The 27,716-nt window shown below is 42.6% G+C and overlaps 1 protein-coding gene across 1 annotated transcript; it reads right to left on the bottom strand.

The window, feature by feature from the left end:
* Window positions 1-609: 609 nt before the first annotated feature.
* On the bottom strand, window positions 610-25,692 carry LOC129821586 (tryptophan--tRNA ligase, mitochondrial-like). The gene is made up of 7 exons (XM_055879239.1): window positions 25,653-25,692; window positions 23,943-24,115; window positions 12,957-13,214; window positions 4,391-4,471; window positions 3,629-3,711; window positions 3,394-3,512; window positions 610-2,495 (listed from the first exon to the last, which is right to left on the bottom strand). The coding sequence occupies exons 1-7, from the start codon at window positions 25,690-25,692 to the stop codon at window positions 2,047-2,049; spliced, it is 1,203 nt and encodes a 400-aa protein (XP_055735214.1). The 3' UTR covers window positions 610-2,046.
* Window positions 25,693-27,716: the final 2,024 nt, after the last annotated feature.

Raw genomic sequence — 27,716 nt, 5'->3', positions numbered from 1 at the left:
GAAATATGTTATGAAGAAAATCGTATAGACCTACTGTTGCCTACACAAAAAAAGGGCCTTTGACTACAAGTGCACCAGTATCCCAAAGTGTTAAGTGAAAACAAGCATAGAAAACAGTATGGGCATTATTACAAATAAAAAAAACACATATGGTTACTATTATAATTATTTCGGTGACAACCTGGATGATTAACAATATTGGATTAATAACATGTTTGTTTTTTATATAAATAAATATTGGACACAAAAAAAGGCAGTGTAGAACACCATTACCCAAAATGCATTGTTCCAATAACTTTCAAAAGATTGTTCTGAAGTTTGCCCCCAAAAATGTATTTTCCTACAAATTAAGCCATAAAAAAAGAAGAAAAAATACAAATTAATAATCTGCTGGAATACTTTGTACATATTTGCATGAATTGAGTGTGAAATTGTGTTTGGAATTTATACAGTGAGCTGCTGCAGTTACGGAAAATGGGAAAAGAGCAGGATAGCCTACAAATACTCATTCAGAAATGTAGCCTAAGGATGAAAAAGGAATAGTCCAACAGAAATTGGGACTTATTTTACCATGGAAATTATAGGGAATGTGGAAATAATGACAGTGTATTTTGTTTCTGAATGTGATTTATTGCTCTGAAAAAAGACAATTGCCAACCCCATGCACCCTGACTTCTCTGCTCACAGCATACTGCCAGGACTATCAATAGCCTAACCAAACTTTGGCTAATACATTTCTGAGATTAATTCATTACATACTAAGAAAAAAAAGATTAGTTAAGGGGTACAATGTTATTTCAAACTTATGAGTAGCCTAAATCAATTAGCCAACTATTATAGTACAAAAGTCAAACAATTTAAAATAAAACATGAATACAAAACCTCAATGTTTGCTTTTAGTGTCAAATAAGATTAATACTAAATAAATACTTGAACCTGCATTTGCCTCAGTTACTGTTTTCTATTTTAATGAAATTCATCTAACACTTCATAAAGTAGCCTATCTGAGTCCGGCTACGTGTGTTGCGAATTAAATTGCCTTTCTGTCCTTTCAGAGTATTTCAGCAGCTCTGGAGGTTCAGGCTATTTTCCTATGAGTTTTTAGCCCATACCATTGAGATACAATACATATTTTCCTATGGACAAATTGGGCATACACTCCATTTAACACAACTATCGGATAGGCCTACAAACCAGGACATATTCCGGCCACAGATGACGTCTGGATCGAATATAAATCCGAGAGGAGATTCAGCCGAAGTAGACTAAAAATACAAAATCAAGTCGACCTCCTTTGTAAAAACATTAGAAATTCGAATAAACCCTTTTTTATTTTACTCATGCTAGATTAGATTACATTTACATTATCTTATAAAATATATTATACATTTTATACTGAAAGATCCTTGAATATATAAATATATTGCATGTATTAAATTGAATTTGGTAGCCTACTCCTTAGTCATTGTAGGCTATTATTGGCTAATATGAATAGGCTATATTTTCTGCCATATTTTAGTCCAGCTCCCACAGAGGGATCTTTTTCATCACCAGGACTGTGGGAGAAAATATCAGGATAAACCAGAGGGTAAAAATATTATCCTAAGCAGTCCGGATCGCAGGTTAGTCTATCCAAGTATCACAGTGAGGCTGAGCTCTTCTCCATGTTCCATCTCCATCTGTAAACCAGAGCCCACAACTGAACAGGCAGAATGCCTACTATTGACAGGGCATTAGCCTACTCACTACCCACAGACTGTCTGATGAAGGCCATGAAGGTGTGTGTGTTGTTTGTGATAGAGCTTGAGAAACCCAGAGTATACTGTACATATTTATTCTTTAAATAATAAAAAAAAGCATTATCAGCAATATGAAACAAGGCACAGAGCCTCATAAATGACAACACATAGCCAATCTTTCAGTCCCCCCCAAACATGTTGTCCCTCTGTCCCAACCCGCCTTTCTGGTATGGGATTATTCAAAGTAAATTAAATTAAATTAATTGACAAACCATAGAAAACAGGCAATTTGACCCCCCTTTTTCCCTCAGCAGAAGCCTACTCTGTGGTGGACCTCCTTGAGTACAGGTGCAGCCAGCTCCCTGGCCCTCTGGGCTCCATGGGCCAGCAGCCTCTCCAGGTGCCCCCTGTCCCCCCTCAGCCTCTCAATCTCCTCCCTGATTGGTGTGAGCCGCTGCACCACAGCATCCGCTACCAGCTGTTTGTACTTTCCCGTGTCCAGCCCCTTGGCCCACCCTACTGCCTCCTCTACCGTGCACCCCGCCACTGCCGCATGAATCAGCACCAGGTTGGACACGCCCGGACGAACCTCAGGGTCAAAGGTCACCTCAGAGGTGAAGTCTGTGACGGAGCGGCGGATCTTGAGGACGATGTCGTCGGGAGAGTCGGTGAGGTTGACAGTGGCCATTTTCTGGGGGTCTGATTTGGACATCTTGGAGGAGGGGTCACGAAGGGATTTCACCTTTCGCGTGGAGCCTGATTGGGATGAAAGAGAATAGGTCTTGTTAAGGCTGGGTTGTGTTAGGCAGCGATATGGCTACAGCATCTTATTAAGGTGGATGTATGCATGATATCCTTGCTTCAAATGAATCCCTTTTGAATCATGTCACCATAAGAACCAGGTCCTGGCAGTATGCTGTGAGCAGAGAAGTCAGGGTGCATGGGGGGTGTTAATAGAGGGTGAAGAGGGGGTGTGTGGGTCCATATCCTGATAAATCACCCTGAAACTAAGAGCTTAAGAGGACATCTTTGATTTTGGTTTCAAAGACACGGCTGATGATTGACAGGTGTCAAACTGCTGACAACCCCTGTAATACACACACATCTATTCATCTCAACACAGACACCAAGTCATCTTGAGGACATAGCACCCCCCCCCAAAAAAATCTATCATCACTCTAGTTCTCAGATATTAAATGACTGTTCCTGTCATCTTATCAAAGCTCCATTGGTGTCTGTGTTGGTGGTTATGGTTGGTTACATCTTATGCTTTTACGATGGCCATAATGATGGAGAACATGCTGGCCATGTGTCTTTCTGTCAGAGTCTCCATCAGTAGAACATACTGGCCATGTGTCTTTCTGTCAGAGTCTCCATCAGTAGAACATGCTGGCCATGTGTCATTCTGTCAGAGTCTCCATCAGTAGAACATGCTGGCCATGTGTCTTTCTGTCAGAGTCTCCATCAGTAGAACATGCTGGCCATGTGTCTTTCTGTCAGAGTCTCCATCAGTAGAACATGCTGGCCATGTGTCTTTCTGTGTGTGTGTAGATATTTGCATCTGGACGTGTATGAGAAACAGAGAGAGCGAGAGAAATGTTGAGAGTACTCTGCCTGCAAATATAACCAATGATCATACAGTGTGCTGACTTACTGAGCAGAGCACGTGGCTCAGGGAAGAAGTCTCCGTAGGTGTTGTTGAAGATGCGGGCCAGGTCCTGAGCCAGCTCCAGATGTTGGACCTGATCTTCTCCTACTGGGACGTGAGTTGACCTGTCAGAGCATACAGGACAAAACCCAAACTTACTAAACGTTGTCTTAAATATTTTATTCATTTGAGGCCGCAGCAACACACAGACACAATGTGGTACTGTAGAGACTGATCTCACTTGTAGAGGAGAATATCTGCAGCCTGCAGGACGGGGTACGTGTACAGCCCCACACTCCCTTCATTCTTCTGTTTACTCTTCATCTGGGGAGAGGGGATAGAAAGAGTGAGAGAGAGCAGGAAGAGAAATTAAAGGAGAGAGAGAGAGAGAGAGAGAGAGAGAGACAGAGAGAGAGAGAGAGAGAGAGAGAGACAGAGAGAGAGAGAGACAGAGAGAGAGAGAGAGAGAGAGAGAGAAAATAAAAACGTGTTGGGTTATTTTTAAGAAGGCGTTTTCTCTTTACGAGTGAAGAGTGCTCCCACAAACCCAACATGGCTGAATTCAAGGGACATTTTCTGCCACGTTTGACATGAACTCATCGGTTGAGTAAACAAAAGGTGTTTTCTGAGTAGAACCAGAACACTGCTGGCCGTCCCTTCCTTCCCTCTGGCATCCTAGTAAAACTGCATGTGGCCAAGGAAATCACTGTCATTATGAGAACGTTAAAACAGATCTGGCAGGTGAGGTATGAGAAACAAACAGGACTAAAACAATAGGTCAAGATGCTGAAAATGAGAAAAGAAAATGGAGGAAGACTGAAGAAAAACATTGACCTTTCCACCATTTGTAACTTGACTAAATAATTGTACTTTTCAGCACAATTCTCCCATTGAAATCAATGCATCATTTACACAAAAACTCATGATTTGTCCCCAAGTAAACTCATTCAGTGGTTCTACCACTGCATTTCAAATTCCACAGCATTCCCAAGCCGTTCTGTACCTTCCACTGAGGCAGGTGTCTGAGTCGGGGCATACTGGTAAGACAGCCTAGGATCCAGGACAGTTCAGCGTGTTCAGAGACCTGTGGAAGAGAGGGAGAGTCATCACAACCAGTCAGTCAACATAATTGAAGCCCAAATATTGTTTGTCTGTAGTCCTTTCCAATCGTACCCGTATACAGGTTGAAAAATGACAGATTTGGACATAGATAAGCACCGGAATTGGAACGCAGTGTCTGTACAGTAACATGCTATACATGACGTCAGAGCTCAGGCTCTGCGCTTCACAGCTCCGTATTGGTTTTGACTGACAGCCGTTCTGAACTTGAGCACCGCACACATCAGGGGCTCTATATATTTTGAAAGATAAGTTGAGGATTATAATAAATACCGCTTTGATGTCATACAAGCAAGCCAAACACCCGTGAGTCCAAATGTGCACTTCACATTTCCATATCATAAAACGCATGTAATATACAGTGTCACCATTTATGATCACTGTGTCTGATGTACAGTTAGAAGATGATATGCCATTATACCCTGGGTTGTCCTGAACAGAATGAGCCTGTTTGCTAAGCAAATTTGCCATGGATCACACATATGAATGGACTCATGAATCCTATTACGATCTGCTTCTCTGAATTGCCTTGCGAAAGCCTGACACTAAGATCGTATTTTATAACTTAGCTAGTCATGTTGGCAATAGAACAAGCTTTCAAATTATGCCCAACTGACCCAGATTGCGTTATATAATAGATCGTTTTTGGATTGCGCAAACAGTAATTGTGTAAAGACGGGGATACAGGGCTGTGTTCCAAAAGTGTGCTTGCTCTAGTTCCTCATTGGGACAGTTAGGAGAGCTCAAAAAAAGTATCTTATAGTTGAAGACTTCGAGTCATAAAAGTACATTGAAATTACATAGAGACTGTGCACACTTGAGGTGTGTGTGGCCACTTGGAAACACCAGTTGGACCTCTCACTCAAACCCATATCATTTTTTTGTCCTATATTGCACCTGCCCAAAATTTCACAGTGAATATTCTTATCAGGTTACTGAATGTATCCAGAGAATTTTCAGATCGTGTTATCAACAAAATTAGGTGAAAAGTACAGTAAATGTAAAATGCACATAAAATCAAGTGTAATGTTTGGATTCAGTCTTGTTGCAGGTGAACTGCTGTGTCCTTACCTTTAGTCTAATAATTTTCCCATAATCTCCAACCGGTTCCCTTTTAATTGCTACCATGGTTATGCATATGCTTCCATATTTCCTCTGTAATAAATATTTCAATTTATCCCTATAGGCCAAGTGTAAGGGGTTAGACGAAGCCTACCTGTAAAATGAAAATCAAAGTCTCTTCTCCACTAGTCTGGTTGACCCCAAGGGTCAAGTCAGCCAGTCTACTTCTCCACCACTACAAAACATACTGTAACTAAAAACCTTTCAGATTCTCTGGGGACAGGTGGGGGTGACACCTAGCCCCACCATGTGGCAGAGATAGGAACTACACTGGATTCCCCCCACCCCCTCTCTCTGAGTCTGCATGCCTTAGCAGGTGCTCTTTTGCCCTAGAGGTCATAGCCAATGGCCATACTCCATTATACATCGGTATCAAGGCATTAGAGCCATTAAATAACTCCAATAACCTAAGCCTTAGCAGGGCTGGTTTAACGACTCCCTCTCTGCATAAGGCTACAACCATCCGATGCTTCTCTCTTTGACATGGGCCTCTCTAAAATCAATGGGCCTGGCCAACAACTCATTGGTGTGAAAAAAATTCAGCCTCAGAGAATTAAAGTTTATTGGCGCTGGCAAAGTGGCTGCCATCCCTCTCCATTTAAAACAGATTCTAAAGAGTCTGATATAAATTTAGGACAGCACAGAACTAAACCAGGACTTTAAACTGAATGAATGCAAGTAGAAAATTCCAGCCAGACGATGAAGGTGGGATAAGAGGTTGATGACAGCAGAGTGAGGGACACTGACACGGCTCTAGTTTCAATAAAACACGTTTTAGAAGGTTCATAATGAACAACAACTGCATTCATATTGAATGTGATCTTTTTTCGTAGTAACTGAAACAAAGACGCTACTATTAATGTTATGGACTATGTCATTATAGGACGACTGATTTAGTCATTACACAGTAGATCAACAGCTCTTTCATTTCATTAGCGGGTGGGAGCCAAGATATTCCTATAAAACTCACAGCTTTGTCAATCTGCTGCTGTTATTCCAGTAAGAAAGGGTCTAACTTTACTATGGTCTTTCTTTCGCGCGCGCACACACACACACACACACACACACACACACACACACACACACACACACACACACACACACACACACACACACACACACACACACACACACACACACACACACACACACACACGCTTTTCCATTCTCAAGATGAGGGCCCTTCCCTTAAGACACTATTGATTTCGGCTTGTAACCACTTTTTCAATGAAGTCAAGTGTTTTCTTTGGGTGGTAGTGGTATTTGTACATGTGGAACAGACTCCGGCTCATGTGTTCGATGGGAGGTCTCCTTCGCTGCCAAGATATGTGGCATGAAGCTAAACGGGAATAAAAATAGGGCTGTGTGTGTGTGTGTGTGTGTGTGTGAGGAAAATCACAGATGATCACACTATCAAAACAGACATGACATTTCCAGAGATAGACACACAAACACACAATTTAGGTGTCCAGGGAAAATAAAATGTCTTATATTCTATTCCTAACACCTCCCTGAAACTGATCTGTTGAAGTGGTGCATATCTATCATTATCCCCCCTTCATGTGGTTTCCTCTGAAGTAAATGGTGTTCTGTGAATGTGTTTTCCTAATCCCTGTGAATTTGCAGAGCACACAAAGATAAGGATCGGAGTGATAGAATATGCGTTTTAAAGCTGCTGCATTACGTAAACATTGAGATTGCCATGATAAAACATACATTCCAATATGGCCGCTGCTCCAGCTCAGTCTCTTGTTGACATGCTGGGAAACAGATCCAAGGCAGCCTGCTCAGACAGCCAAGTCACAAAAACTCAGCTTTTCTAACGGTTTGTAAACCACATAAGAATGTAGAGTACCAGTCAAAAGTTTGGACACAACTACTCATTCAAGGGTTTTTCTTTATTTGTACTATTTTCTACATTGTAGAATAATAGTGAAGACATCAAAACTACGAACACTTATGGAATCATGTAGTAACCAAAAGTGTTAAACAAATCAAAATATATTTTATATTTGAGATTCTTCAAATATCCACCCTTTGCCCCTGATGACAGCTTTGCGCACACTTGGCATTCTCTCAACCAGCTTCACCTGGAATGCTTTTCCAACAGTCTTGAAGGACTTCCCACATATTCTGAGCACATGTTGGCTGCTTGTCCTTCAATCTAAGGTCCAACTCATCTCAATTGGGTTGAGGTCGGATGATTGTGGAGGCCAGGTCATCTGAGGCAGAACTCCATCACTCTTCTTCTTGGTCAAATAGCCCTTACACAGCCTGGAAGTGTTGGGTCATTGTCCTGTTGAAAAACAAATGATAGTCCCACTAAGCCAAATCAAATGGGACGGCGTATCACTGCAGAATACTGTGGTAGCCATGCTAGTTAAGTGTGCCTTGAATTCTAAATAAATCACTGACAGTGTCACTAGCAAAGCACCCCCACAACACCTCCATGTTTCACGTGGTTACCACACATGCGGAGATCATCCGTTCATCTACTCTGCATCTCACAAAGACACAGCGGTTGGAACCAAAAATCTAAAATTTGGAATCATCAGACCAAAAGGACAGATTTCCACCGGTCTAATGTGCATTGCTCGTGTTTCTTGGCCCAAGCAAGTCTCTTCTTATTAGTGTCCTTTTGTAGTGGTTTCTTTGCAGCAATTTGACCATGAAGGCCTGATTCATGCTTATCCTCTGCAGCAGAGGTAACTCTGGGTCTTCCTTTCCTGTGGCGGTCCTCATGAGAGCCAGTTTCATCATAGAGCTTGATGGTTTTGCGACTGCACTTGAAGACTTGCAAAGTTCTTGAAATTGTCCAGATTGACTGACCTTCATGTCTTAAAGTAATGGACTGTAATTTCTCTTCGCTTATTTGAGCTGTTCTTGCCATAATATGGACTTGGTCTTTTACCAGAAAGGGCTTTCTTTGGTATACCACCCCTACCTTGTCACAACACAACTGACTGGCTCAAACACATTGAGGAGAAATTCCACAAATTAACTTAACTTCTTATGGCTGCAGGAGCAGTATTGAGTAGCTTGGATGAAGGTGCACAGAGGTGCCCAGAGCAAATGGCCTGCTCCTCAGTCATAGTTGCTAATACAGTGGGGCAAAAAAGTATTTAGTCAGCCACCAATTGTGCAAATTCTCCCACTTAAAAAGATGAGAGAGGCCTGTAATTTTCATCATAGGTACACTTCAACTATGACAGACAAAATGAGAAGAAAAAATCCAGAAAATCACATTGTAGGATTTTTTATGAATTTATTTGCAAATTATGGGGGAAAATAAGTATTTGGTCACCTACAAACAAGCAAGATTTCTGGCTCTCACAGACCTGTAACTTCTTCTTTAAGAAGCTCCTCTGTCCTCCACTCGTTACCTGTATTAATGGCACCTGTTTGAACTTGTTATCAGTATAAAAAGACACCTATCCACAACCTCAAACAGTCACACTCCAAACTCCACTATGGCCAAGACCAAAGAGCTGTCAAAGGACAACAGAAACAAAATTGTAGACCTGCACCAGGCTGGGAAGACTGAATATGCAATAGGTAAGCAGCTTGGTTTGAAGAAATCAACTGTGGGAGCAATTATTAGGAAATGGAAGACATACAAGACCACTGATAATCTCCCTCGATCTGGGGCTCCACGCAAGATCTCACCCCGTGGGGTCAAAATGATCACAAGAACGGTGAGCAAAAATCCCAGAACCACACGGGGGGACCTAGTGAATGACCTGCAGAGAGCTGGGACCAAAGTAACAAAGCCTACCATCAGTAACACACTATGCCGCCAGGGCGTAGATTTTGTCCAGGCCCGTCTGAAGTTTGCTAGAGAGCATTTGGATGATCCAGAAGAAGATTGGGAGAATGTCATATGGTCAGATGAAACAAAAATATAACTTTTTGGTAAAAACTCAACTCGTCATGTTTGGAGGACAAAGAATGCTGAGTTGCATCCAAACACCATACCTACTGTGAAGCATGGGGGTGGAAACATCATGCTTTGGGGCTGTTTTTCTGCAAAGGGACCAGGACGACTGATCCGTGTAAAGGAAAGAATGAATGGGGCCATGTATCGTGAGATTGAGTGAAAACCTCCTTCCATCAGCAAGGGCATTGAAGATGAAACATGGCTGGTTCTTTCAGCATGACAATGATCCCAAACACACCGCCCGGGGAACGAAGGAGTGGCTTCGTAAGAAGCATTTCAAGGTCCTGGAGTGGCCTAGCCAGTCTCCAGATCTCAACCCCATAGAAAATCTTTGGAGGGAGTCTAAAGTCCGTGTTGCCCAGCAACAGCCCCAAAACATCACTGCTCTAGAGGAGATCTGCATGGAGGAATGGGCCAAAATACCAGCAACAGTGTGTGAAAACCTTGTGAAGACTTACAGAAAACGTTTGACCTCTGTCATTGCCAACAAAGGGTATATAACAAAGTATTGAGATAAACTTTTGTTATTGACCAAATACTTATTTTCCACCAAAATCTGCAAATAAATTCATTAAAAATCCTACAATGTGATTTTCTGGATTTTTTTTTCTCATTTTGTCTGTCATAGTTGAAGTGTACCTATGATGAAAATTACAGGCCTCTCATCTTTTAAAGTGGGAGAACTTGCACAATTGGTGGCTGACTAAATACTTTTTTGCCCCACTGTATATGCATATTATTATTAGTATTGGATAGAAAACACTCTGAAGTTTCTAAAACTGTTTGAATAATGTCTGTGAGTATAACAGAACTCATATGGCAGGTAAAAACCTGTTAAGTTCCACTTTCTGTTTGGATTTTTTCTGAGGCTGGTAGATTTTCAACCAAGCTCCCATTGAAATTACAGCGAGATATGGATGAGTTGTCACTTCCTACGGCTTCCACTAGATGTCAACAGTCAATAGAACTTTGTCTGATACCCCTACTGTGAAGGGGGGCCGAAGGAGACAGGAATGAGTCGACCATGCTTTGACCACGCGCGTTCACGTGAGAGGCAGCTCTGTTCCATCGCTCATCTGAAGTCAATGTAATTCTCCGGTTGGAACATTATTCAAGATGTATGTTAACAACATTCTAAAGATTGATTCAATACATCGTTTGACATGTTTCTACTGACTGTTACGGAACTTTTGGACATTGTCACGTTTTAGTGAACGCGCTGTGACTTTGGAATTGTTTACCAAACGCGCTAACCAAAGTAGCTAATTGGACTTAAATAACGGACATTATCGAACAAATCAAGCATTTATTGTGGACCTGGGATTCCTGGGAGTGCATTCTGATGAAGATCAAAGGGAATATTTATCATGTCATTTCTGGTTTCAGTTGACTCCAACATGGCGGCTAATTTGGCTATTGTTCTGAGCTCTGTCTCAGATTATTGCATGGTTTTCTTTTTCCGTAAAGTTTTTAAAAAATCTGACACCGCGGTTGCATTAAGGAGAGGTATATCTATAATTCCATGTGTATAACTTGTATTATCATCTACATTTATGATGAGTATTTCTGTTGAAACGATGTGGCTATGCACTATCACTGGATGTTTTTGGAACTAGTGAATGTAACACACCAATGTAAACTCAGATTTTTTAATATAAATATGAACTTTATCAAACAAAACATGCATGTATTGTGTAACATGAAGTCCTATGAGTGTCATCTGATGATCATCAAAGGTTAGTGATTAATTTTAGCTATATTTCTGCTTTTTGTGACTGCTATCTTTCGCTGGAAAAATGGCTGTGCTTATTGTGGTTTGGTGTGACCTAACAATCGTTTGTAGTGCTTTGTAGTGCCACACTTTGGTGGGATTAACTTCTCTGCGCTACGGATCCCTTTAGCGGGATCATTTTCCTAAACAACCGCTGAATTGCAGGGCGCAAAATATTACAAAAAATATTTATAATCATGCAATCACAAGTGAAATATACCAAAACACAGCTTAGCTTGTTGTTAATCCACCTATCGTGTCAGATTTTGAAAATATGCTTTGCAGCGAAAGCAACCCAAGCTTTTGTGAGTGTATCAATCAATGCTAGAACAGCTAGCCCCAAATTAGCATGGTCACGAAAGTCAGAAAAGCAATAAAATTAATTGCTTACCTTTGATAATCTTCAGATGTTTGCACTCACGAGACTGCCAGTTACACAATAAATTTTATTTTTGTTCGATAAATATTACTTTTATAACAAAAAAAACGCCATTTGGGTTGCGCGTTATGTTCAGAAAACCAAAGCCTCGTTCCGTTCGACGAAAATTCCAAACAGTATCCGTAATGTTCGTAGAAACATGTAAAATGTTTTTTTTATAATCAATCCTCAGGTTTTTAACAAACATAATCGATAATATTTCAACCGGACCGTAACCTATTCAATAAAAGAGAGAAAGAAAATGGAGAGCTACCCCTCTCGCGCACAAGAACTAATCAAAGGACACCTGACTAGTTTTGAAAAATCTCGCTCATTTTTCAAAATAAAAGCCTGAAACTATGTCTAAAGCCTGGTCACAGCCTGAGGAAGCCATTGGAAAAGGAATCTGGTTGATACCCCTTTAAAATGGAAGAAAGACGGACAAGGAAACAGATTCAAAATAAAAATAAATCACTTCCGGGTTAGATTTCCTCAGGTTTTCGCCTGCAGAATCAGTTTTGTTATACTCACAGACAATATTTTGACAGTTTTGGAAACTTTGCCGTGTTTTCTATCCTAATCTGTAAATTATATGCATATTCTACGATCTGGACCTGAGAAATAGTCCGTTTACCTTGGGAACGTTATTTAAAAAATATTAAAAAATCTGACCCCTAGCGTCAAGAGGTTAACAACAAGATTACCTTTAAAATGGTATAAGAAACAGGTATGTCTGAGGAATTTTAATTATGAGATTTCTGTTGTTTTGAATTTGGCGCCCTGCACTTTCACTGGCTGTTGTCATATCCTCCCGTTACCGGGATTGCAGCCATAAGAATTAAGGCACACCTGTTAATTGAAATGCATTCCAGGTGACTACCTCATGAAGCTGGTTGAGAGAATGTCAAGGGTGTGCAAAGCTGTCAAAGGCAAAGGGTGGCTACTTTAAAGAATCTCAAATATATTTTGATTTGTTTAACACTTTTTTGGTTACTACATGATTCCATATGTGTTATTTCATAGAAAAATAGTGAAGACAACAAAACTATGTAGAAAATAGTAGAAATAAAGAAAAACCCTCGAATGAGTAGGTGTGTCCAAACTTTTGACTAGTACTGTAGGTTCAAACTCTGTTTGTGTGGGGGGTGAACACTACCAATTGCGGGTGTATGGTGGTCTGTGTGTGTGCATGTCTGACTAACCTGTGACTGTTGGAAGAGGATAGATGTCTCTGGGTTGATGCCACAGGCCAGCAGGCTGGCAGCCATGTCCAGTATGTTAACCCGCAGCAGGGCTTGGTCCTGGGGCTGGGTGATGGAGTGCAGGTCCACTATGCTGTAGAGCACTGAGGGGTACTGGTTCTGCAGGGACACCCAGCTCTCCAAAGCCCCAAGGTAGTTCCCCAGGTGGGGCACACCCGTGGGCTGGATTCCTGAGAACACACGCCCACCTGGAGGCTCCTGGGGGGGAAGAGAGATTTGATTTTCATTGATGAGCTGTTATTGAGATGCTGAATTATCTCCATAGCTAGCACCTCTAACAGTCAGTGGGAGAACAGAACAGCCAACAAAATGAGCCAATGAGGACAGAGCATGAACAACTACAAACTGCCAATGAAAGCAGGGCAGGCTGTCAAACCAATAAGAGTAATTAAAAAAGGCTCCTCCTATTTAGTGTAGGTATATAGTCAGAGCACAAATCAAATTTGGGAGAGAGAGAGGTCATCCTCAAGATCGCCATAAACCAAAGTGTATCAGAAACAAAGGCCTTATTTTAAAGCCATGGAATGGGCCCTTTCCCCTCTAAAAGAGAGAGATCACTCTTCCCTTTCGGATCTGTGGGTAAATAGTGTTTCTGGTTCTGCTGGGTTCTGGCATGCTCAGGTCTGGCTTTGACTTACTCCATTGATCCATGGCATCGATAAAGTCTGCTAGGTTCTGGCCTTGGTCCATTCCTACTAGATATGACATTGTGCCCGGCCTGCACCAAATACTGCGGTACGGAGGTGGCATGGAAGGGAACCTGGAACTTCACTTATGACTTGAGGGGTTTCTTGGCTAAATATATTATACAGCACTGCTGTTCAGCAGAAAAGCGTAAACAATTTGTTGTAGTATGTTAGGAGGGACTGTCTGCTCACTCTGCTATGCCTGTCTGAGTTTTGGTTATACACAGTGCTTGAAATTGTATCCCGGGTGGCGCAGTGGTCTAGGGCACTGCATCGCAGTGCTAGCTGCGCCACCAGAGTCTCTGGGTTCGCGCCCAGGCTGGGCTGGGTTCGCACCCAGGCTCTGCCGCAGCCGGCCGCAACCGGGAGGTCCGTGGGGCGACGCACAATTGGCATAGCGTCGTCCGGGTTAGGGAGGGTTTGGCCGGTAGGGATATCCTTGTCTCAGTATGTAAAATGTAATGAAATGTAAAAATTGTAATAAAATGTATGCACTCTACTGTAAGTCGCTCTGGATAAGAGCGTCTGCTAAATGACTAAAATGTAAAAATGTATCGGTGCACTACCCTTCACACCACAAGCGAAAACAGGTGTCATAAAATCAATTCTGGATACCTTGCAAACAACAGAATTGGGTTGAAATCCCTTGCTGTGTAACTTGAGCTGCAGTCTTTGAAATTCTTTATCTTGACAAATCTTTAGGAACTTACTCAAATATTGTGCAGGTAATTATACAGTATTTTGGGTTATCATAACTAATCAGAAAACCAAAACACTCGAAGGATTTCTTGTACGTTCAGCAAACAGTAACAGTAGTCTGAATCCCAATCAGTTTCTGTGAGGGACAGACAGCCTTCCACGGCCTCTGGGATAAGATAACAGCAGTTCCTAGACCAGTCCCATCCTGTTTGTCGTCTGTCTGTTCGGCCTAGGGGATCAGATAACTGCTCTGAGATCAGCCCTCTGGGATCAGATTCCAGGTCAGTACGGGGCAAGCACTCAGCGCCGGCAGGAAGGAACTGGGTGCTTATGTCATTATTACTGAGGGGGTAATTTCAGCAGAGAGCCATTGATGCTGAGGGCCCCTTCAGAGGTGTCAGGAGTGATTTGGGTGTGGACGGCCTGAATATGGCTCATGTGTTCTCACCTCGCGTTGACATGCCAAATGCACCCCCCCCCCTCTACTCTCACCCTGGGGGAGGCTATTAGCCATGCAGACATGGTAGTGGTGTTATTTGAGACAATCGCAGACTAACAGAGTCAACGCTAACTGCTAACTAGCCACTGGGTAATCAGGCTCACACATCACACAGCCTGCCTGACACCTCTGCTCAGTTTAGCATTTGGTCAGAGAAAATTCTAAAACTTTCTTTAACATGTGCGACTACAGTTGAGGAAATACATTAAGATACGTAGGAAAGTATGCTAAATGTTGACAACGCGACAATATTGGGATAATTAAGGCAAATATTGAACATGAAAGGGGCTGTTCTTTGAGGAACTGAAATGACCAGATGCTAGGTGAAGTCACCGATGCAGAATCTCCCATTCGTAACCAAACCCCCTCAACCTGTCTCGCCCTCTCTCTGTGCATCTCGCCCTCTCTCCCACCCGTTGTGGGCCTGTTGATGACACGTAGCAGCATTGGTGACCTCTACTCATATTTTACTATGAGGGGTGTGATGCTGTCCTACCACAGCGTAGCCTAGGTGACGAAAGGTTTCTTCATCCACATCTAGCATATGGTGATTACATTACACACTGAGTGTGACGAACGCCAACAGCTAGAAGGGTTACGTATACTTTCAGGCCATGTTTTCACAATCACAGACACTTTCCGGGATGCGTGTTAGTATAACACGTGTGAGTGTGTAAGAGAATGATGGAAAGAAACTGAAGGAGGGATGGAGGTTGTGTGTGTGTGTGTGTGTGTGTGTGTGTGTGTGTGTGTGTGTGTGTGTGTGTGTGTGTGTGGGCAGCAGAAATATGACAGAACTCATCACAGATGGAAAAAGTGAATCACATCTGACATCAAAACCACACTAATGACATTACAGAAATGCAACGCACGGCTTCTATTAAGCAGAAAAACATCAACAATCATCGATGGAAGTTTTGGAAAAGATTCAGTTAATTAGAAAAACTGTTTTCTTTATGACTTAATGACCAGAGAAGACCTGCGGCCTAAATTCAATGGAACAGCACAACTCTCTTTCCCAAATTCTCCTCCTAGTTTCCCTCAGACCACATGTGGATCACAGCATACGTGCAAAGAGGAATGCCAGAAATCCTTATTAATTGTGTGCAAAGTACAGTGCTGTGACAACTTTCCACTGGAATGTGTAAAAGATGACAAATATATTGCTTTACAACGGGAGAGAGAGAGAAATAATTTTTAATTGAATGAAGGATTGTGCTCTCAAAGGCATTCCAAAGGGAAGTCCTCCAAGTTACCACAAAAAGAAGAGTCTGCTTTCCTGACAGTCCTCCAAGCATGTTGTGTAGGCCTACGTCGGTTGAGCTACTTCATCATCTAGGTAGACTTCCAATCTCAGTTCAGTTGACTGGCTGCTGACTTGCAGCCTGTCTGTCTAAGTCTGTGTCCAGCCAGCCAACACCATAAATCACTGGAGTAGCTTGATTGCCATTGGGCAAGAGGCTGGGAAACAGTGATTTTCTTCCGGACTTTTCTCCTCACACATCATATGAGAGTGGCTCACTGACATCCCCCTCATAGGGCTTCCAGAGGACCGGCCCCTGCAGTGGCCACAACTCCACCATGCCAATTTCAACACTTCTCAGAGTCTCCACCGGGGGCACCGGTCACCTCCACAGGGTACCGTCAGCCCCTCCGTGGGACCAGATCCGTCACAGCATGGGAAGGATCGAGCTAGGCCTAAGCGGTGGGGATTAGATGCTCTCTGGCCCTTGTGTCCGTCTGCCTTAGTCCCCCTCGGTCTCCCACTGAGACAGACACACAGGGTCCAGTGTTCACCCTCACCCCAGGCATCCCATTAAACACAGAAACCATGCTGAATCAACCTCTAAAACAGGCCTCGGTCCTGCCGCTCCCACCACCACCTCCTTCATCTCCCCCCTCTCCATCATCCCTCTTTCTCTCCATCCCACTCTCACATAGGGACCTGTTAAGGCAGGCGACCAACAGAGCCCCACTTCAGTGAGCTATTGAGCAGGAAATGGTGTTTAATGTACACCCTCACTTTTAGAGGGTGATGGGGCAGTGTGTGTGTATAGCCTGTATCAGATCACAAATTGTGAATGATCACAGAGAAAACACAGGGGTAGAATGAAAGCGAGACGGAAGATATTAAAAAACCGAGAGAACGCAACAAAGTGAAGGAGAGCAACGTAGAAGCCAGAGAGGGAAAGGTAGGTAGGTCTGGGTGAAAGAGAGATTATTTGTTCTCTAAAAAGGGGTTGTGAGGGGTATGGATGGAGGAGTGGGGTGCCCAAACGGAGCGTTTGATTAAATCTGTGGTTGACGTGTGGGACAGGTGAGATTGATGAGGTTCCTCTGTGCTTCATACTGTGCAGAAAGCGGGGAGGAGAAGGGAGAGAAGAACAGAATGTGTCAGTGAGGCGGGACAGGGAACGGGGCCTGCTCACACCACGGGGTCCCCCGGCTGATTAATGGGACTGGAGGCCCTTCAAAAACAGTGCTCCCCGCAGACAGAGACCAACAGCACTCCAAAAATAACCAGGAGGCAGCCCAGCCCAGGACTACCCCAATACGGAGCTATGGCTACAGTCGGATATCAGACCTAGCTTAAAACCTCACTAGGGTACGTGGGACGGTAGCTTCCCACCTCGTCAACAGCCAGTGAAACTGCAGGGCGCCAAATTCAAAACAACAGAAATCCAATAAATAAAATTCCTCAAATATACAATTATTTTACACCATTTTAAAGATACACTTGTTGTAAATCCAGCAACAGTGTCCGATTTCAAAAAGGCTTTACGACGAAAGCACACCAAACGATTATGTTAGGTCAGAGCCAAGTCACAGAAAAACACAGCCATTTTTCCAGCCAAAGAGAGGAGTCACAAAAAGCAGAAATAGAGATAAAATTAATCACTAACCTTTGATGATCTTCATCAGATGACACTCATAGGACTTCATGTTACACAATACATGTATGTTTTGTTCGGTAAAGTTTACATTGGCGCGTTATGTTCAGTAGTTCCAAAACATCCGGTGATTTTGCAGAGAGCCACATCATTTTACATAAATACTCATAATAAACATTGCTAAAAGATAAACTGTAATGCATGGAATTTTAGATCCACTTCTCCTTAACTTCTTGAGGGCAGGGGGCAGCATTTTCACTTTCGGAAAAATATCATGCCAAAATTCAACTGCTTGCCACTCATTCCCAGAATATAAAATATGCATATTATTAGTAGATTTGGATAGAAAACACTCTGAAGTTTCTAAAACTGTTTGAATCATGTCTGTGAGAATAACATAACTTATGTAGCAGGCAAAACCCTGAGGATAAACCATTCAGAATGTATTTTTTTGATGTCTTTTCAAAAAGTTCTCTTAGAGACACCAGATTTCTAATAGACTTGCTTGCAGTTCCTACCGCTTCCACTGGATGTCACCAGTCCTTGGAAGTAGGGCTATCGTAAATGAGGGTCACATGAAGTAAATTTTTTGAGAGTCACGTTACGAAAAAAGTCAGCTTGTTTTCTTTTTGTATTGAACACAGATCATCCCGTCTTCAAATTGATCGATTATTAATGTTTAAAAATACCTAACGTTGTATTACAAAAGTAGTTTGAAATCTTTTGGTAAAGTTTACATGTAACTTTTTTTATTTTTTTATTATAATTTTTATCCCCTTTTCTCCCCAATTTTCGTGGTATCCAATCGCTAGTAATTACTATCTTGTCTCATCGCTACAACTCCCGTACGGGCTCGGGAGAGACGAAGGTCGAAAGCCATGCGTCCTCCGAGGCACAACCCAACCAAGCCGCACTGCTTCTTTAACACAGCGCGCCTCCAACCCGGAAGCCAGCCGCACCAATGTGTCGGAGGAAACACCGTGCACCTGGCCCCCTTGGTTAGCGCGCACTGCGCCCAGCCCGCCACAGGAGTCGCTGGAGCGCGATGCGACAAGGAAATCCCTACCGGCCAAACCCACCCTAACCCGGACGACGCTAGCCCAATTGTGCGTCGCCCTACGGACCTCCCGGTCGCGGCCGGCTGCGACAGAGCCTGGGGGCGAACCCAGAGACTCTGGTGGCGCAGCTAGCACTGCGATGCAGTGCCCTAGACCACTGCGCCACCCGGGAGGCCCATAACTTTTGATATATTTTGTAGTGACTTGGCGAAAGTTGGAAGCTGTTTTTTTCTGGATGAAACGGTCCAAATAAATTGACATTTTGGATATATATTCAACGGAATTAATAGAACAAAAGGACCATTTGTGATGTTTATGGGACATATTGGAGTGCCAACAAAAGAATTTCGTCAAAGGTAAGGCATGATTTATATTTTATTTCTGCGTTTTGTGTCGTGCTCGCAGTGTTGAATTACGCTACTCTCTTTGTTTACTGTTGTGCTATCATCAGATAATAGCATCTTATGCTTTCGCCGAAAAGCCTTTTTGAAATCTGACATGTTGACTGGATTCACAACGAGTGTAGCTTTAATTTGGTATCTTACATGTGTGATTTAATGAAAGTTTGATTTTTATATCATGTTATTTGAATATGGCGCGCTGTATTTTCCCTGGCTATTGGCCGGTGGGACATTTGCGTCCCACCTGCCCCAGAGAAGTTAAGGCAACCGCTGTGTCAGATTTCAAAAAAACTTTACGGAAAAAGCACACCATGCAATAATCTGAGTACAGCGCTCAGAGACCAACACAACCCAAACAGATATCCGCCATGTTGTGTAGTCAACAGAAGCCAGAAATAGCATTATAAATATTCACTTACCTTTAATGATCATCAAAATGCACTCCCAGGAATCCCAGTTCCACAATAAATGTTTGTTTTGTTCCATATAATGTCCATCATTTATGTCCAAAACCTCATTTTTCGCGCGTTTAGCCCAGTAATCAAAATTCATGACGCGCGATCACTAGGTGCAGACGAAAAGTCAAAAAGTTCCGTTACAGTCCGTAGAAACATGTCAAACGATGTATAGAATCAATATTTAGGATGTTTTTAACATAAATTTTCAATAATGTTCCAACTGGAGAATTCCTTTGTCTTCAGAAATGCAATGGAACGCAAGCTAACTCTCACGTGAACGAGCGTTGCCAGCTCGTGGCTCTCTGGCAGACCTCTGACTCATTCCCCTCTCATTCGCTCCCACTTCACAGTAGAAGCCTCAAACAAGGTTCTAAAGACTGTTGACATCTAGTGGAAGCCTTAGGGAGTGCAATATGACCCCATAGACACTATGTATTTGATAGGTAAAGAGTTGAAAAACTACAAACCTCAGATTTCCCACTTCCTGGTTGGATTTTTTCTCAGGTTTTTGTCTGCCATATGAGTTCTGTTATACTCACAGACATCATTCAAACAGTTTTAGAAACTTCTGAGTGTTCTCCATCCAAATCTACTAATTATATGCATATTCTAGCTTTTATGGCTGAGTAGCAGGCAGTTTAATTTGAGCACGCTTTTCATCCAAAATTCCCAATGCTGCCCCCTACCCTAGTGAAGTTAATGCCTACCCAATAAAGCCCTGGCCTAGCTAAGCCGATACAGCTACCACTACGAGCCTGGCCTAGCTAAGCCGATACGGCTTTGTTGGGCACACCATGGACAAATCAAGACATTGGATAAATTAGGTATTAGTCAACAGCATTTGATACCATTAATAGGCATTTGCATTAAGTAATGAGTGTTTTAAATTTGCCTATAAAAAGATGGCCGAATGAGTTAATGATGGAGTGGTTTAATTTTACTCCACAGACTGGAAATAATAATACCATAAGCACAGCAAAAATAACCCGGAGACACTTCATAAATTATTCAAACTATAATGATGGTAACACTGAGGCCAGGGCCAACCTCTGCCAGGAAACACACGCACGCGCAGCTTCTGTTGACTTGAGCGCAGCCCAAAAGCACGATTCCAGATACATTTTAATTAAAAACCATCAGACTTTCTGTCCAACGTCTGGGTCTCCACAGATTAAGACATGGGATTGGAAAGCTTTTAAGGCTTCCTGGGTATTAACATAGACATATTAGAGACAGACTTATTCTGTAATTCAGTTTAGGTACGTCGAAAAAAAGAAAAACAATGCTGACATTCGGGGGAGTTTGGACAAATGGCTGATTTGCAAAGCATTGGTGGGCCTAGCATGCCTTTTACACACCTAATTATCCTGCATGGACGAGACTGGTAGGAATTAGTGGGCTTTTCTGACAGTTTCAAATAAATAGAGCAATTAATGAATGTACTCAACTTGAAGTCCATGACGTTTCCCTGTTGTGTGGGGCTAGGGATCTGTTCTAATGGTTTTAGCTGACACCACAGTGAGTGAACTTGGAACTGAGCAGAGCAGAGGCGAATTAGAAGTCACTTCCTTCTTCCTGGAGCGTGGGGTTTAGATGACTGATATCAGCCATTAGGAGCACAGACGAGTTAAGGAGCGGACAGAGAGGAGGGGAGGGAATACCATGCTACACAGTGCTAGGAGGAATCATGGCTGCCCAAAGCTGCTGCCACAAGTCTGCCCTCAGGTTACTCGCTCTCTGCCCCTAACAACTTATGTAATATCATTTTGGCCTACACCACACCCTAGCCTAAAATAGATGCACCATTATGGCCTTCTCTGGCCAGTTGTACATTCAAGTGCATCAACTGCCCACAATCTCATGCTGCAAAATACTTCAAAAAGGTGCAATATGCAGAAATCGCTCTGCCATTTCCTGGTTGCTAAAATTTGAATAGTTTGCCTTATTTCACTTTGTGACAAAACAAGCAATTGTATAGAATTATTGTACCATCTAAACTGCTGTGAAATATCCTTTCAATAACCAAAAATATTGTATTTTCAGCTGGTGTACAAAATCCAAAGTAAAACTAAACTTAAGAACAGGAAGCATAGAAATAGCACAATGAACAGATCTACTGCTTTTTAGATTTGCTTTCAATGACAGATCTACAATTCGCATTTCTATGTGAATTTGGTCAGGTCTCCCAAAAATGTATACATTGCAGATTTAAAGAAAATGTGTTGATACATTTAACTATTTACATTAAAGGTAATTTCCAAACGAGTTGAGAGATGCACCGTTTACCATGGATGCAGTCTCCGTGAATGCAGGAACATTGCCTTTAAATGTCAATCGAGCTATAATACAGATCTTCACCTATACTTCAACAATACGGATTGAATCCAGACCCAATACACTGCCTTTTAACATTAACCTTACAGATGAGGACGACCTTAGTATTTAAAGGTTCCATAATTTTCCACGACTTTGTAGACTGACGGAGCTGTGTAAGCACACGAGTTAAACTATCTCACTATAAATTGTATGTGTGGATATGTTACTAAGAAAATATGGCTACAAAATGTGTTAAATAGTCTCAGATTTATATAAGGCGAAGTCAAACGTCATGGTCTGCTCTAGATCAGTGACAGTTTATAGTTAATCTCTATTGGTCTGCAGAAGTTCAGTGACTTAACACTTTTTCGAGCTCAATGTCTTGACGCACATCACACCTCGGAGCATTGGGTCCGGATTTGCGCGCTGCCGTCGACGTTTGGAGAAAATTTAAACAAATGAAAACCAACACTTCATTTCTGATGTTATTTCAGGTAATGAAGCACTGCTGTGATGATGCTTTCGGTTCCTCCACTTCCATCTAGCCTTCCGCCTCGGCGCGCACACACCTCGCCAAAATCTCGAGAGACTCGCCTTAACAAAACACAGACGCAGCGGCGGTGAGCGCGCATTCCGTTCCTCAGCACCACTGGCCAGTCATTAAGGCCCCACAGCTCGTACATCAGTTTAAAAAAATAAAATAACTCGGTCGTAACACAATAATTAGCATCCTTACTGTGCCAAAACGCACAAACTATTGTTAGCGGATTGTTGTTGGATTTAACATTCTATTAATTTATCCATGGGGGCTCGTGTCATGGCAAATCAAGAGTGCAGCGCAAGCTCAAATAGTAAACCATCCTACAATAAATTACGCATTTTAAGGAGATCAAATATGTAATAATTATAGACCTCTAGATTTGAGGACACATTTCCTCATGAAACAGCAGTCTAAAGCACTAGGCTATATCAACTGCTGAGCATTTCACACACGGCCTTACTCAGTGTGCAGGCTTTTGTTCCAGCCCAGTACTAATACACATGAGCGCTTGCTGATTGAGTTCATTAGTGGGGAGTTAGAACAAAAGCCTGCATGACCAGGACCAAGGTTGGTGACCACCATTCTAGCAAAAGCTACTACATTAATTGCCTATTTAAGTGTATGGGTTTTTAGTAGTTAGGTTTATTTGATATTGTACACATTCGCAGCTAAAAACTGAATTACATGATACAGACAAGAAATAGAACAAATAATTAGATTGAGAAAATTGAAGAGTGATGGATTAAAAAGTAGATTGAAGCAGTTCGGGATGAATGGCGTGTGGTGAAGCACCTTTGTATCAAATATGACAAATGGCAGGATAATACTACACAGCCACATTACTCATAATCTCAATGCTTTACCACTAGGCAAATAATAGTAGGCAACTACTAGCTGCTATTAAAGAACTAATAAACAAACTATCCAAATCATCATTATTATTATAGCACTAACATTGAATTAATACAGCCTACGGGGGGCGGGGCGGGGCGGGGCTGAATTTTTTGAACGAATTTAAATACATGAACTACATCGTTTTTGTTTATAAACCATGCATTTTCCCAACAAGATAATGTCAGGAAGCCTTGCATCAGCTAGCACTGTTTCATGAACATGAACTGTCAAAAACAGCGTCCTACTGTTCTCTCCTGGTCTAAGCATAATATCAAATCAAATTTGATTTGTCACATGCGCCGAATACAAAAGGTGTAGTGGACCTTTGTGAAATGTTTACTTACGAGCCATTTTCCAACAATGCAGTTAAAAAATAAGAACAATTTGGAAAAGGAAATAGTAACACAAAAAAATAACGAGGCTATATACAAGGTGTACAATAACCAATGAATATACAGTAAATGTGCATTTGAAACACACTACCTTTCCGTCCGCACATTGTCCAGCGCAGAATAGTCTTTTTGGAGAACGACGTTTTTGAATGAATTGAAGGAGATATTTCACATTACCCCTGATCGGGAGCGCCATCTTGGAATAAGAAACTACGGTGGCTACCACATGCCAAACAGCGCGTTCATAATGTACTCCTACATCGGCTACTCTCAGAAATGAGCCTTTTGAGAACTAACTTGAGTTGTATGAGATGGCTGGGGAGCCTGCATATTTAATATCATATTATTATACAATAATATAATATTTACTATAATATATTTACTCTAATGTAAGATATTTTTCACAGTTAAATTGTTTTAATCAAGCCCTTTCACACTATAGATAAACTCTTTCCAAAACATGTAGCTACTTTCTTAGGTGGGAAAAAAGTATTTGATTTAACAAACAGACATACATATGTTAAAAGTTATAATAGTGCAAATGTGAAGATGCTGTATATTATATTATATTCTATACCGGTACATTATATACATTTTCAATTCCTATGATATTGTTTGTCTTTGTATTTTTAGTATGTATTGGGAAGGCACAGTATAGTAGACCCTACATATATATGTATACATATGTATAGTTGTGTGACAGACATGTGTGGTTTCCTCTCTGTCTGAAACCTATGTCTAATTGGCGGGTGTTGTGTCTAGCCAGCTCCTAAAACTTCCCCAGCAGCTGCAGAACTCTACTCCATACCTCCCTAATTACGAGAGGCGATATATATGATTATACGCTGAGGAGGATTGGATTTCACACGTTTGGAGGGCACGCTCGATCCTCCAAGTCCTCAGAGTTCAGACCCATTGTTTTGCCCCCGTAATCAACATCTGCTCCTGGTTTTTCCCACCTTTACATCTGGCTGTATTTACACAAATATAATTCCATATTCATTATTATTTCCTGAGGCGCTGAGCTCCTAATGCACCAGGTCTCTGTGGGGATCCTCTCCAATCTGAGTTAGCGGTTGGTGTGTGTGTGTGTGTGTGTGTGTGTGTGTGTGTGTGTGTGTGTGTGTGTGTGTGTGTGTGTGTGTGTGTGTGTGTGTGTGTGTGTGTGTGTGTGTGTGTGTGTGTGTGTGTGTGATGGGCCTGTGTGTGTTGGTTGGTTTCTCCCGCTCCACCATTGAAGCCTCTGGCCCCGTTTCCTCTGGCCACCCACTTGAGGTTTGTCTCTCCTCTCCTCCTTCTCTCCCTCACTCAAGAGGAATTTACTCCCCTTGTTTCAAAGTGTGTCTGCAGGTTATTCCTCTTCATCTCTATTGGTATGGGGAAGGAGGGTTTTGTTTTATCCCCTCTTTTTGTTATCGTCCTCTTCTGTTCTCTTCACACATGGTTTGTTAAATTAACACCCATGTCAAATTAGAGTTTTTAAGTAAATGCATTAAGAATGGGCATTCCTTCATAGACTGTGTACACTGCCATCTGCAGACTTTTGGCAGACTTTTCAGACAGTCCATCTGTGGAAAATGGAGGGAGAAACAACGAGGGACATGTTGTGCCAAAGTCAGCAGATCTCCTGAGGCCCCTCCTGCCTGTCCAGCAGCCTGCTGAGAAATGGTGAGAAGCTGCCAGGTTGCTGAGTGACAGCCTCACCCTTTCATCACTCTCCACAGATCACTAATTGTCTGTCCTTTCCCCACACGTCCATCTGGGGGATTTATCTTTGATCCTCCACGACTTGACTCCTCACCCTCCTTCACCACCATCACCGCCCCTTCAATAGGCAACATTGGGGCCCTATCCCCTTCCAATAGGCTATGTATTTGGGCCTAACCCCGTTGTCCAGACATATGTATTTGGCCCGAGACCTATTGACCGCCCCTCCTGAGCTGAACAGAAAATGGGCAGGGTGGTGGCGACCGACAGCCCACCTGTGATAATAAAGACAGGCAGGGGGCAGCGGCCCACCGTGGGCCTGGGTTGGGAGGCCTGGGGCTCTGCAACACTGTGTATGGGCCTCAGTGTGGATCAACGGATCCCCGACACGGCTGTATCTTGACACTGAAAGACAGGCCCTCCCCTCTGACACAGCGGCCGGCTGAGACCATGGGGTGTCCGCCACCCAAGTGGATGGACAGATGAGTGGAGGGGTGGATGGATTGAGGAAAAGGAGGGGGCCGAGGGGGTCAGAAAATTGGAGAAGATGAAAATCTCTGCGTTATTTAATGGAAGGTGTCTCTATGGAGTCAATGCGTAAGGCCTGCAGGAACATTCCCCAAACTCATTTTATTATTTTCTTAGTGTGAAAGTCTCTGGAAGGATAATAAACATTTTTTGCACTAAAGTATTTTGTGTAAAGCAATGTTTGCTTCCCTGAGGAAGGTCTGGCTTTCATTAAGGCAGCAGCGTGTTTGTCTGTCTGTTGTAGCCTACAGGCAGGCAGCAAAGAGAGACAAGCAGACAGGCAGAGCAGCCGGGCAGAACCCCCCAGGCCTGGCAGAGAGGGGCTTTAAGTGAGTTGTCTGTCACAGCATCTGATGTGACTGACACCAGAACACCAATCACACGACCAGGGGTCACCTGGGCCTGGACATCTAACCACCATGAGCAAGACAGACACTCAGAGTTTCTCTTTTCTTTCTTACACACACACACACACTCTCTATCTCTCTATCTCTCTATCTCTCTATCTCTCTCTCTCTCTCTCTCTCTCTCTCTCTTCCTCTCTCTCTCTCTCCTCTCTCTCTCTCTCTCTCTCTCTCTCTCTCTCTCTCTCTCTCTCTCTCTCTCTCCTCTCTCTCTCTCTCTCTCTCTCTCCTCTCTCTCCTCTCTCTCTCTCTCTCTCTCTCTCTCTCTCTCTCTCTCTCTCTCTCTCTCTCTCTCTCTCTCTCTCTCTCTCTCTCTCTCTCTCTCTCTCTCTCTCTCTCTCTCTCTCTCTCTCTCTCTCATGTGTGCCTCTGATTAGCTGGCATCTCCTATGGGTAGGTATATAGTATACAATGAGCGGGTACTGTAACTTTAGCATGTCTACAGCAAAACAAAACCCTTAGGCATGTTTTGCATTGTGGTTGAAAAATGGCGACGGTAACATTTGGTATATTGTCGATGATATATTGTCATCATCTATATTTCTTTGTTGAAATATTTTGAAAACAGCATTGATAGAACCAGTTTGTGTCCAGTAAGTTTTCTCTAGTGGGATTTTAAGTCTGTTTAATAGATCTGAATTTCCATGAAAGCTATTTCTACAAGAGTGTCATCATGTCGGATTAAGACAACACACAAGGGGGTGTGTTTGCTGCTCATCTCCACAATAACAAAGGTCTGGGGATGACTGCATGTTAGTTAGCATGTAATCAAAGCCAGCCTCTTGCATAAATCAATGCTCGGCTTTATCAGAAAACGACTGACGCTAGTAGATCAAGACTTCTCCTGATTTGACCACAATTGAGGACCAGCATTAGCCAGACTGGCTTTATTCATTTAGTGTGAATGCATTAAAATAATGTCTGTCTCTTTAGATGCGAGGTCTTTCTGAATCCACTCTGAGACTGGGTGCCACAGAGCCAAACTCAATTTTGTTGACAGTGTTTTTCTCTTCATAGTTTCACTACATCCATGTGACCACTTACCAAGATCTATCTATCTTCTTGCTCATATTTTCTTCAGTTTTTGTCTCGCTAGTTTTGGGGTTCAGTAAGGATTCAGTGATGTGGGAGGAGAGAGGGAGGGAAAAGAAAAAAAAGAGGGTTTACAAGATCGTAGCCACACAGCCTTGTTTGGCTTACTGTGTAGATTGGTACACACAAACGCA

This window comes from Salvelinus fontinalis, chromosome 23 (assembly GCF_029448725.1).
Source record: "Salvelinus fontinalis isolate EN_2023a chromosome 23, ASM2944872v1, whole genome shotgun sequence".
NCBI lineage: Eukaryota > Metazoa > Chordata > Actinopteri > Salmoniformes > Salmonidae > Salvelinus > Salvelinus fontinalis.
Note: the sequence above shows the minus strand (reverse complement) of the source record. Positions and strands in the feature narration are given on the sequence as shown.

Coding starts and splice junctions, on each gene's coding strand:
- LOC129821586 (XM_055879239.1), bottom strand. CDS start 25,692: ATGTTGCCTATTGAAGGGGCGGTGATGGTGGTGAAGGAGG. Junction 13,215..23,942: donor GACAATGTGCGGACGGAAAG/GTAGTGTGTTTC, acceptor CTTCCCCCCCAG/GAGCCTCCAGGTGGGCGTGT. Junction 3,513..3,628: donor GCAGATATTCTCCTCTACAA/GTGAGATCAGTC, acceptor ATGCTCTGACAG/GTCAACTCACGTCCCAGTAG.